Here is a 12,992-nt window from a genome sequence, read left to right on the forward strand (position 1 = left end):
AATGAGTTCCCTGATCGGGGCTGTTGAGCTGGGGTCCTGGCTGACAGATAAAAACCAGAGTATCAGCTGGCTCTTGAGCTAGCTAGTGTGTACTGTGGATTTTTAGTCATGGTTTTATTTGTTTATGGGGAACTGGCTACTGAGCTGACTGGCCACAACCAGTGGCCCTAGGGAGTTTTTGTTTGTGATTTTATTTTTTTTGTGAGAAACTAGCTTTTGAGGATTTTGTTTTTGTTTGTGGGGAGCTGGTTCTTGAGCTGGCCAGCCACAGTCAGTGTGCCTCGGGGTTCCTGGCTCTTGAGCTAGTTGGCCACAAGCAGTGAAATGGGGATTTCTTTACAACAAAAAGTGTTAAGAGGTTCTGTTCACTCTGTGGAAGTTGGATCAGTGTCAAGCACTTTCCATGTGTAAATAAAGGGTGCCTGGGTAACAGAATACTGTCCTCTGTGGACTTACTTCAGTGACAAGGTCAGATTTTGTGCCCAGATCGTCATGTGATGAAGCCTCTGGGAAAACCTTCAAGCAGAATTGGCAACAAATACAAATCACAATGCATTGGGTTGGGGGAAGCATTTTCATGTCAGATATACCTTGGAAATACTTCACATTTCATAAATAACGAAAAAAAAACTGCTGACATAAAAATAAATCCGGATTCACAGCGTTATTTCTGCTGGAAAACGTCACCGGTTTCTGAAACGATGAAATAAACTGCACTCAGTGCGGCCCTGGTTAAGTGCGGCCCAGGTTAGTGTCCGGGCGGAACCATTGTCCTGAGCCGCTGTTGTCCTGCCGACCCGGTCTGTGCGCTGAACACTTCCGGCTCGTGGAAATGGCGTCGGGGTGTATTGTGCGGCTTTGTCGGTCTGCGCTGTAAGTAATGAATGTCAGTTTAAAGCAGTTAAATATCAACATTTCAAACATTTGTCATTGGACGGAGCAGAAGCAGAGCTTGTTGTACCCAGGCTGAGATGTGTCTGGGGTTATTATTTTTTTCACTTTGGGATTGGCTGATTTTGTTGAAGTCCCTCTTGGATCAGGATTGACGCAGAATTTCTTTTTTGGGACAGTCCTGTGCTTCTGTTTCACTTGGAAAATAAGCGGATTTGTTCTTATAAAGCGGCTGCCAATCGCTTGAGGTTCAGAATTGATCTGATGTGACTTCTTGCAAGAACCTTTCTAAAAATTGTGGAGCGTTATTGTTTCCTCGAGCAACTTTCTCAGGCACTCCTGGTTTTAAATGTCAACAGTGATTCTCTGAACACATCTGTGCAATGCAACTCCCTGTTTCCCCTCTAATAATTCCTTATCCCTATGTTTAATCTCTAGATCATTCCAATACAGTTGAGAATCGTAAAGTTCCATCGCACGGAAACAGCTCCTTCGGCCCATCGTATTCATACCATTCATCAAGCGCCTAGCTACTCGAATTTCATTTTCCAACATTGGCCTGTGGCCTTGTATGCTATTGTGCTTTTCATGCTTATTTAAATACTTCGTAAAATCTTGTGAGGGTTCCTACCTGAGAGAAATTGAGGACTGCAGACGCTGGAGATTAAAGTCGAGAGTGTGGTGTTGGTAAAACACAGCAGATCAGGCAGCATATGAGGAGCAAAAGAGTTAATGTTTTGGTAAGCCTGAAGCAACAACAATTGCTCCTCGGATGCTGCCTGACCTTCTGTGCTTTTCTAGTACCCCACTTTTTGACTCTGTGTATACCACCCTTTTAAGCAGTGAGTTACAGATAGCCCCCCACCATCTGAGTGACTTACTTTTTTCCCTCAGTAGCTTTCAGAGCACCGCTCCTTCTGATGAAGCGCCATCCAAAAGCTAGTCCCTCCAAATAAACCTATTGGACTGTAGCCTGGTGTTATGTAATTTTTAACTTTGTCCACCCCAGTCCAACACTGGCACCTCCAGGTCATATACTCAATTTGTACATATTGATTAGGTCCTCTCTTCAGCCTTCTCTGCTCTGAAGAACACAATCCCAAATTATATAGCCTATCTTTAAACTAAAACATTCAAGCCCAGGCAACATCTGATGAATCTCTTCTCAAGTGTAAACCCATCCATCTTATAGTGCAATGACTAGAACTGCATGCATGCTGCAGCTAATCAATATTTTACACACAACCTCCCTACTCTTGTATTCAGTGCCTTAACTAATAAAAACAGGTATCCCATGTGCTTTTTTAATTGTCTTTTCTACTGTCCTGAAGCCTTCAAGGATGCATGGACATGCATATGAAGGTCCCTCTGATCCTTTTTTGTTCCTAGGGTCCTAGCATTCATTGTGCTATTGTTTATCTTGTTAGTCCTCCCAAAATCTATCAATTCACATTGTTCAGGATGAAATTCCATTTTCCACTGTTCTGCACACCTGATTAACCCATCTATATTGTCCTGTATTCTAAAGCTTGCTGCAGTACCAATTTTTATGTCATCTGCAAACCTAACTGAATAATTTTCTACATGTGAATGTAGGAAATATAATGTGCACTAAAAGTGGCAAGGGACCAGCATCCCACCCTGCTGTATGCCACTAAGCCAATTTTGGATCCACTTTGCCAAATTTCCATGGATCCATCTTTCTTACTTGACCAGTCTCTCATTCAATATCACATCAAAAGCCTTACTGAAGACCATGTCGATAAAATCAACTGCGCTACCATCATGTATATACCTAGTCACCTCTGATAAAAAAGTTAATCAAATTTGTAAGACATGATTTCCTTTCTAATAGAGCCAGGCTAACTATCTTTGGTTAATCCTTAATTCTCCAGTGGAGAAGATTTCAGTCCATGAGATTTTTTCCAGCAGTTTCCCTGCCTTTGGTGTTGGACTCGTTGATCTCTAGTTACCTGCTTTATCCCTATCAACCTTCTTGAATAATGGGACCACTTTAGCTACCCTTCTGTTCAGGGCAATTCTCATTTGGCCAGCGAGGATTTGAAAGTTGTCAGAACCCCTTTGCCTGCCATAACAGCCTGGGATATATCTCACATGGGCCCAGGGATTTATCCACTTCTAAGCTGTCAAAAACTCTTAATACCGCATCCCTTACAATATTAATGTATTCAAGAATATCACAGTCCCTTTTCCTGATTTCTGTACCTGCATCGCCTTTCTTTATAATGAATGAATATAATGAGGTCATCATTTAAAACCTAACCTTCATCTGGCTCCACACAGGTTGCCACAATGATCTTTAATGGCCACTACTCTTTCTCAAGTTATTCTTCCCCTTGTATGTATATAAATCATCTTTGAACTTTCCTTTATTTTACTTCACTTCTTTTTCATGCCCCTTCTTTGTTCTTGCAATTTCTTTTTAAGTAACTCCTTATTTTCAATACATCCTGTTGTTGGATTTCTGCTGTTTTGAGTCTTCAGAATCTGCTCTAAGCTACCATTTCTTTCCTTATCTAGTCCTATACATCCCTGGATATCTAAGATTCCCTGGACTTGTTGGTTCCAACTCTTCATATTTGTGGGAGTATATTGGCTCTGCACTCTCACTATAAACCTTTTGAATAGCTCTCACTGTTCTGATGTCGATTTTCCTACAAGTAACTTCTCCCAATACCCTTTAGTCATGTCCAGCCTTACATTAAAATCGACCATCTCCAATTCAGAACCTTTATTTCTGGTCCACCTTTGCCCTCTTCCATAATTACCTTAAATCTTAACTGAGTTATGGTCACTATTACTGAAATGCTCCTCTGCTAACACTCCAACTGCTTCCTGGTTTAAAAAGCTTTCCTGGATATATTGTAAGAATTGCACCCCCTCTGAAACTTTCACATTTGTCTATCACATTTATGATTGGGCAAGTTGAAATCCTCTGTTCGTACCCTATCATTTTTACATTTTGCTAAGATTTGCATGCATATCCATCCTTCTGTCTTGCCCTGACTGTAGGGGAGTGGAGGCCTATAGTACAATCCCAGTAGTATGATTGCCCCCCTTGTTGATTTCAAGCTCCACACTTAGAGAACATAGAATATTAAAGAACAGTGCAGGCCCTCGATGTTGCGCTGACTTATGGAACCAATCTGAAGCCCATCTATCCTACCCTATTCCATTTTCATCCATATTTTTATCCAGTGACCATTTAAATGCCCTTAAAGTTGGCGAGTCTACTACTGTTGCAGCCAGTGCATTCCACTCCCCATACTAGTCTCTGAGTAAAGAAACCACCTTTGACATCTGTCCTATATCTATCACCCTTCAATTTAAAGCTATGTTCCCTCGTGCTAGCAATCACCATCCGAGGAAAAAGACTCTCATTTTCCGCCCTATCTGACCCTCTGATTTTCTTAAATAAATCAGCTTTCAACCTTCTTCTCTCTAACGAAAACAGTCTCAAGTCCCTCAGCCTTTCCTCATAAGCAACATCCTAATAAATCTCCTCTGCACCCTTTCCAACGCTTCCACATCCTTCCTATAATGCGGTGACCAGAACTGTATGCAATACTCCAAGTGCGGCCGCACCAGAGTTTTGTACAGCTGCAGCATGACCTTGTGGCTCCGGAACTCAATCCCTCTACCAATAAAAGCAATAAGCCTTCTTAATAACCCTATCAACCTGGGTGGCAACTTTCAGGGATCTGTACATGAACACCAAAATCTCTCTGCTTATCTACACTGCCGAGAATCTTACCATTAGCCCAGTACTCTGTATTCCTGTTGCTCCTTCCAAAGTGAATCACCTCACACTTTTCCGCATTAAACTCCATTTGCCACCTCTCAGCCCAGCTGTGTAACTTATCTATGTCCCTCTGTAACTTGCAACATCCTTCAGCACTATCCACAACTCCACCAACCTTTGTGTCATTCGCAGATTCAATAAGCTATCCTTCTATGCCCTCATCCAGGTCATTTATAAAAATGGCAAACAGCAGTGGCCCCAAAATAGATCCTTGCGGTACACCACTGGTAACTGAATGCTAGGATGAATATTTCCCATTAACCACCAACCTTCGAGGAGCTTCCAAAAATAGCGTGTCTCCGTATTACAATTATCAACTTTTTGATCAATATTGAGACACTACCCTTTGCACGCCATCTCATTCTAAAGCCCACTTTCCTGCACCAACTCTTCAACCACGATTGATCTGATCTGTCTGCCTATTCTTCTTTGAGGTCCTGCCTTTCAATCTGCTACATACCTCCCTAAATTCTTGTTGCAGAAATTCATTCCTCTTTTTCAGCCTGTCATTTGTTTCTGTGTGACCCACAGCCTCAAACTGTTTACCTTCTCACTTCAACAGTTCAGTCACCAGGGAGGCAGCATATCCTGCAGTGAGGTCTGCAGAAACACTTTACTGTACAATTCACTATTGAGAACCCTACCAATATTGTTCTTCCTCTCTATCTGCTCCTCCCCTGAGCAGTGAGTTCTGATTCCACTCCCTAGATGAGCTAACACATTCACCATTTTCCATAACAGGAAAGCTGTTTTTGGGTGAGAGACACACTGGGGCTTTCCTAAGTCCCTTCCAGTTCCCTTCTGCATGGTGGTCACCCAGTCCTTCTGTCATTGCACTTCCATAAGCTACAGGGTGACTGCATCTAAACATATCCACCTAACTGTGAGCTTCTTTGATGCACTGCAATACTTCCAGCCGATGCTGAAGCTCTGGAACCTGATGCTAAAGCTGGTCAAGCCAATCACACTTTCTGCAGATGGACTCATCCGGTCTGTTAGGAATGTCGGAAACTTCCTCCATATTGCAGGCTGTGCAGAGATGGGCTTCTTTCATTAAAAATACCCTTACCCTGAATTTAAGCCAATTACAAAATAAATTACTTTAAAGCCACAACTCTTGCTTTTCCTTAATGCAGATTGAAAGCGGAGAAAACAGTTGACCCGTTATGTACTAATCAGCTGTCCTGTAGCTTATTAATTGAAAGAAATATCTGAATTTTATTACGAGCTTAACTTGTTATAAGTCAGCTTGCAAAAGCACCTCCATATGTGTAAATCTACTGCTAACATCATAACTGAATTTCACACACAGGATTGATATGTTGTTGATTATGCATATGCTTCACCTGTTTAAGTAATCATTGCTTTAAATTTATTAGTAAGTGTTTTTCTTTTCAATAGTTCTTTACAGCTAAAAGCTTCTGAAAGGTTGCTTCCTGCTGTGTATCCTGTGCACAGCACATCCAGGCGGAACAATTCTAATCGAACTTCAGTAGTTCGCTGTGGAAGACAGGTTTATGCCAGGCTATATCCTGTTCTGCTGGTTCGACCTGATGGATCCACTATCAATATCCGATACAAGGAACCTAAAAGAATTATTACTGTAAGGATGAAGGTTATCTTGTTTTTTTGGGAGAGGTAGAAGGAAGCAATTTTGATCAAAACATCCAAACTAATTGATTGTTTAAGTGCTGTAATGCTTCTAAGACAAATAATATGGTGGCACATAAGAGAGGATTTGTAATTTCATAACCTTCCTGTCAACATTTTAACTCAAAAACACCTCAAGCTTTTTTGAAATGAATACTTTCTTAGGAAAAATATGAATGTTTTCTTCCATGTTCATGGTTTTGCCACATCAAAAATGAGCTCAGCAAGACAAGATGCTAACTATCTGAAATAATAATAAAGGTAGAAACTGTGGAGAGGCAGATGTTGCATGACCTACTTAATTTTCCAGCTTTTTTTTTGTTCTTATTACCTTATATTCCTGGAACTGGACATTTGAAAATAAGGGTGATGGCATGTATACATTGTTTTATCGTCTTCAAGTCTCTGTCTGAAGGCAGGTCCAAAGTTAGTGGAGGCAGTCACTCACTAATGAATGTGACTGTCGATGTGGAAATTATGTGTCGCTGATCATGTGGATCCTTGTCTGGCTGATGAACCCAATCCGACAGCTGCATCTCTGACCACACATTTGTTTCCAGTAAAAGTGGAATTAACCCCTGACCTTGAAATCACTGGCATTCCTTTCTCTGGTTCCTTTCCTGTACTTCCTCTTGCTAATAGGTGATCTCAGAGAATTATGTCCCTTCATACAAGTTTTCTGCAACTCGGTTTCTTCTGAATGGAGATCTCTCACACATTAACATCCATGTTGCATTTCTTGAGTGTCCTCCTCTTGTTCAAGTGCCTTCCATGAACTGGATGAAGGTGATTAGTTTTGGCAGTCGCAACTCGGACTAGCCCAGCGGAATTGGTTTCAGATGATCATGGCCTTGATGTTGGTGCTATTGGTTGTTTCAAGGATGCTGATGTCAGTATGCCAGTCCTCTCAGCTGATGCAGAAATTCCACCTCAAACAACATTGATGGTACTTAGCAAGTTCCTTAATGTTGCTTCTATGCATAGTTTTGGAGCCATGTGGAAGAGTTGAAAGATGACTTACCTTATACACAAGAACCTTGATATCAACACATATGTCACTGTCATTAATGATTCATATCTTTACGTGTTCAAAGGCAGTGCACACAGATTGGATGCAAGGCTGAATTTCCATACTGATGCCAACCTTAAATGATTGGTAACTTCCTAGGTGGGGAAATAAGTAATTAAAATGGAAATGCTGGGTTAAGTGATGTATTATACCTGCATGTTGTAGGAGTTGGTGGACCCCATTGTGGTTCACAGTGACTGGTTGTTTAAGGAAGTCTGGCTTAGAGTTTATGAGCTGGAATCTGAGTTTTGAACACTGTGACACACAGGGAGAGGGAGAGTTACCTGGATGTTGTGTTTTGGGGACAGCCACACCCCTTACACTGACTTGCAGGGGAGGAGAAGAAAAGAGTAGTTGTAATCAAGGAGAGTATAGTCAGGGAAAAGGTACTGTTTTCTGTGTCCAGGATTGAGGGTCCTGAAGGCTGCATTGCCTGTCTGGCGTCCAGGTTCAGAATATTTCATCTGGGCCACAGAGAAACTTGGAGTGGGAGGGGAATGACTTCATTGTCATGGTTTATGTAGGTACCGGCGACTTATGTAGAAAGAGCTCTGCTGAGGGATTGCAAGCATTTCATTGCTAAATTAGAAAAACCGAACCAAAAATTTAGTAATCTCTGGATTATTACCTGAGCCACGGGCAAATAGCACAAGGTCAACAAAGTTAAAGAGTGTGATTCCAAAGATTGATGTGGATGAAACAGGTTTGAATTTGTGGGATATTGGCACCAGTACTGGGAATGGAGGGATGGGATGGGCTCCACCTGAATCATGCTGAGACTAGAGACCTGGCGAATCGCATGACGAGGGCTGTGAATAGGGCTTTAAACTAAATAATGTAGGGATGGGTGCAGTTGTATGAAAAATTACTGAAAAAGTTAGAGGGGAGATCTCAGCAGAGGTTGTGAAAGTTTCCAGAACAACTAATTGGACCAAAGAATAAGGAAAGGGTCAGGGACCTAACTTCAGGCACAGCAGATGAGAGAACAACTATGAAAAGAGGGACAGTCAATACAGGACTGTGGGTGTTGTACTTAAATGCATACAGTATATGATAGAAGGTAAATTAGTTTGCCATTCCAGAGTGAAATTGGCAGGTATGCTATTGTGGGTATCACAGAGACCTGGCTGCAAGAGGATCAGGGCCAGGAAACACATTCTGTTGAACGGACAGGTGGATGCGCAGAAGGGTGGGTTGCCTTGTTGGTAAGAAATCAAATTAAATTGATAGTAAGAACTGATATTGAGTCGGAAGACATGGAATGGTTAGAGTTGAGGAACCCCAAAGGTAAAAAGACCCTGATAGAAGTTGGAAGGCTGTCCAACAGTAGTCTGGAAGAAAATAAATCGGGCGATAGGAAAGGCATGTAATAAAGACTCTATTGCAGTAATCTAGGGGACTTCAGTATGCAGGTAGAACAAGATAATCAGGTTGGTAACGGACCTCACAAAAAGGAACATGTAAAATGTCAATGTTATGGTACTTTGGAGCAATTGGTGGTAGATCACACTAGAAAACAGGCAATTTTGATTTGGTGATGTATAGTAAGGCAGTGCTGTGTTCACTGCTTTTCATCATTTATATAAATAATTTGGATTTGAACGTAGGAGGAATGGTTAGTAAGTTTGCAGATGACTCCAAAATTGGAAGTGGAATGGCCAGCGAAGAAGATTACCTCCGATTACAATAGAGTCTTGATCAAATGGGCCAAGGAGTGGCAGATAGAGTTTAATTTAGATAAATGTGGGATGTGTATTTTGCAAAGGCAAAACAGGGCAGGACTTGTACACTTAATAGTACAATCCTGGGAAGTGTTGCTGAACAAAGAGACCTTTGAGTGCAAGTTCATAGTTCCTTGAAAGTGAAGTCGCGGGTAGATAGAATACTGAAAAAAGCGTTTGGTATACTCTCCTTTATTGGTCAGAGCATTGAGTACAGGAGTTGCAGCTGTACAGGACATTGGTTAGGCCACTTTTGGAATATAGTGTGCAATTCTGGTCTCCCTCTTTTCGGAATGATGGTGTAAAACTTGAAGGTTCAGAAAAAATTTACGAGTGTGTTGCCAGTGTTGGAGGGTTTGAGCTATAGGGAGAGGCTGAATAGACTGGGGCTATTTTCCATGGAGCGATGGATGTTATGGGGTGACCTTATGAAGGTTTATAAAATCATGAGGAGCATGGACAGGGTGACTAGACAAGATCTTTTCTCTGGGGTGGGAGAGTCCACAACAAGAGGGCATAGGTTTCAGGTGAGAAGGGAAAGATTTAGAAAGGAAACTTTTTCCATACACGCATGTACGGAATGAGCTGCCAGGGTAAGTCGTGGAGGCTGGTACGATTACAACAGTTAAAAGGTAACTGGATGGGTATATGAATAGGAAGGGTACAAAGGGAAAGCAGCCAAATGGTGGCAAATTGGACTAGACTTATTGGTTGGCATGGACGAGTGGATCAAAGAGTCTGTTTTCATGCTGTGTGGCTCTATGACTCTTTGATTAGGGAGCTTAAGGTGAAGGGAAGTGACCATAATATGATCAAAATCACCCTGCAGCTTGAAAGGGAGAAGTTTGAATCAGATGTAATGGTATTACAATTAAGTAAAGGTAACTACAAAGAAATGAAGAAGGTGCTGACCAAAATTGATTGGAAGGGGAATGTACAGCGGAGTGCAATGGCAGGAGTTTCCAGGGGTAATTCGAGAGGCACAGCAGAAATTTATCCAGAGGAAGAAGTGGAGGACGAGACGACCATGGCTGACGAGGGAAGGTCAAGGACAGCATAAAAGCAAAAGAAAAAGTGTCCAATGTGGTGAAGGTTCATGGGAAGCCAGAGAATTGGGAAACCTTTAAAAACCAGCAGGGGTAATTAAAAAATCAATAATGGGGGAGAAGATGAAATATGAGGATAAGTTGGCTAGCAGTAGTAAGTAAGATTACAAGTGTTTATTTTTTAGATATTTTAAAAGGTTAAAAAAAAAGACAAGAGTGGACAATCGGCCGCTGGAAAATGAGGCTGGAGAAGTTGTATTGGACAACAAAGAAATGGTGGAGGAACTGAATAGGTACTTTGCATTACCTTTCACAGTGGAGGACACCAGCATACCGGAACTTCAGGAGGGTCAGAGGGCAGAGGTAACTGTTGTGGTCATCACTAAGAAGAAGGTGCTGGGGAACCTGAAAGGTATGAAGGTGGACAAATCATCTAGACTAGATGGACTACATAACAAAATTTTGAAAAGATAGCGGAGGAGATTGTAGAGGCATTAGTGGTGATCTTTCAGGAATCACTGGAGTCAGGGAACGTTCCACCAGACTGGAAAATGGCTCATGTAACACCCTTGTTTAAGAAGGGAGGGAGACAGAAGATAGGAAACCATAGATTGGTTAGCCTGACCTGTGTTGTTGGTAAGATTTTACAGTCGTTATCGAGATGAGACTGCAAAGTACTTGAAAGTGCATGGTAAAACAGGGCTTCATTAAAGTCGGGGTGAGGGTGGGAGTTCGGGGTCATGCCTGACCAAGCTGTTAGAACTCTTTGGAGGTAACAAACAAGTTAAACAAAGGAGAGCTAGTGAACATGAACTACTTGGATTACCAGAAGCCCTTTGACAAGGTGTTGCACAGGAGGCTGCTAAATAAGAGAAGTGCCCATGGTGTTAGGGGCAAGGTACTGGCTAGAGCATTGGTTGACTGACAAGGCATAGAGTAGTGATAAAGGGGTCTTTTTTAGGGTGGGAGCTAGTGACTACTGGAATTCAGCAATGGTCTATGTTAGGACCACTGCTCGTTGGATGCTGCCTGAACTGCTGTGCTCTTCCAGCACCACTAATCCAGTATTTGGTTTTCAGCATCTGCAGTCATTGTTTTTACCTATGTTAGGACCACAACTATCCATGCTGTACATTAACAATCTGGACAAAGTAACTAAGGGCACTGTTCCTAAGTTTAGATTACACTGCCCTCTCCCTACAATTACATCAGACACATGGTCTATTTTTAACTCTGGAAAATTGAAATCTTGTTTATGTGACAGTCCATTACTGCTAAGTTACTGTACTCAATCTAAACACACCTATTCCTTCATTCATTCAATTTCATTTAACTATATTTTGACTAAACCAGCAAATTTTAGATTCATACCTACACAGTCTTAGTTTTGACATTTTTAATTGACTTAGCATTAACAGCTTTTGAGGAAACAATTCAGCAGTGGTGTTCATTTTGCTTGAAGATGCTTATTGATTCCACCTTGAATGGCCTGTGCTTTAATTTCAAGTTTATGTTTCTTTGTTCTGGATTTCCCCACTCGTTAAATTACCTTAAAACATAGAAGATGAAATATCATTAAAGCGTTCTTCAAGGTAAAGGTGAAATCAGATATAAATAATTGTTTCATTGAAAATAAAGCTTCTTGCTCTTCCTACAGTAATCATTCGTCATCATTTCAAAATCGTACAAGCTTTTCATATTCTATCTCTAAAATCAAAACATGTTTTGATCACTTGTAGTATGTGCTGAGGCAGATTGCCTGTTTTTCTATTATGAGCTGATGCATTTCATCAGTATATCCATATTATTTGAAAACCATTTCTTGAATATAATTAACTGATTTGTTACAGATGCCAGTCGATGTTTCCCTTCTGCCAGAAGCTGAACGGAAAGCAAGAATGCGCAAACGTGATCCCAAGAGAACCAGGATGAAAGAGGAGCATTTTGAAGATGAATTTAAAATTGACGATTATAGCAAATTCTGGAAGAAAAAGTGACCTTCAGGATTTTGAATTCAGAAATGCACAACTGTCACCAGACTGCTTGACTGGCGCTGACATCAGTGAAACCTTGACTGATGTACACTGCACATATTACAATTGCGTTTTCACTGATGAATAGTAGTCTTATTTGTATGTTTGTATCCACTTGTGTTCTTGACTCAAAATGTCACCAGGAATAAATCCTGTTTTTATTTCTTTTTATCTCTAGGATGATATGGCTTAAATGCTAGGAGAAAATATTTTCCTGTTAACTAGACATCCCCCATCATCACCAGACACAACTATTCTGTACTTGCAGTGCCTGGCTGCGCTTATATAGATATATTGGTTATTTTGAGAACATTTAGCCACATTTGAGTTTTATGTTAGACGTTTATTATCTTATTCTGACAGATTACAAGTAATTCCATTCAATGATAATTATCCTAGAAATGGAATGATATTTGCAACAATCTGAAATGAACAAGTAGTTAGGGTTGTACTAAACATAAAATCCTTACATTTTGAAATTGGATCTGTCATTTGAATGTAAAATCCATAGCTACAATGTTCAGTCCAGGACAGAGTACTTCTGAGCAGTTTTACCTTCGTATTTTAGATCGTGCTGCATTTAAAATACTGACTGATTTAAACTGTGTAGCAAAAAGTGGATTAGTAACAGTTTGAATTACTAATGTGTGCAAACCGCATCCAATTCTACTGCTTCAACTTTTGAAAGGATTGGAGTTTAAATGTAGAGATAGAAAAAGCACCCAGAACTTAGCTTTTCTGGGAACCTTGTTTTTGCTG

At 40.9% G+C, this 12,992-nt stretch overlaps 1 protein-coding gene across 1 annotated transcript; it reads left to right on the forward strand.

The window, feature by feature from the left end:
• Positions 1–787: 787 nt before the first annotated feature.
• Positions 788–12,404, forward strand: mrpl55 (mitochondrial ribosomal protein L55). Its single transcript, XM_072574254.1, has 3 exons — positions 788–873; positions 6,116–6,317; positions 12,051–12,404. Exons 1-3 carry the CDS (start codon positions 833–835, stop codon positions 12,195–12,197), a joined length of 390 nt encoding a protein of 129 aa, XP_072430355.1. The 5' UTR covers positions 788–832; the 3' UTR covers positions 12,198–12,404.
• The last annotated feature ends 588 nt before the right edge of the window (positions 12,405–12,992 follow it).

The sequence above is a fragment of the Chiloscyllium punctatum genome, chromosome 7, assembly GCF_047496795.1.
Source record: "Chiloscyllium punctatum isolate Juve2018m chromosome 7, sChiPun1.3, whole genome shotgun sequence".
In the NCBI taxonomy this organism is placed as follows: domain Eukaryota; kingdom Metazoa; phylum Chordata; class Chondrichthyes; order Orectolobiformes; family Hemiscylliidae; genus Chiloscyllium; species Chiloscyllium punctatum.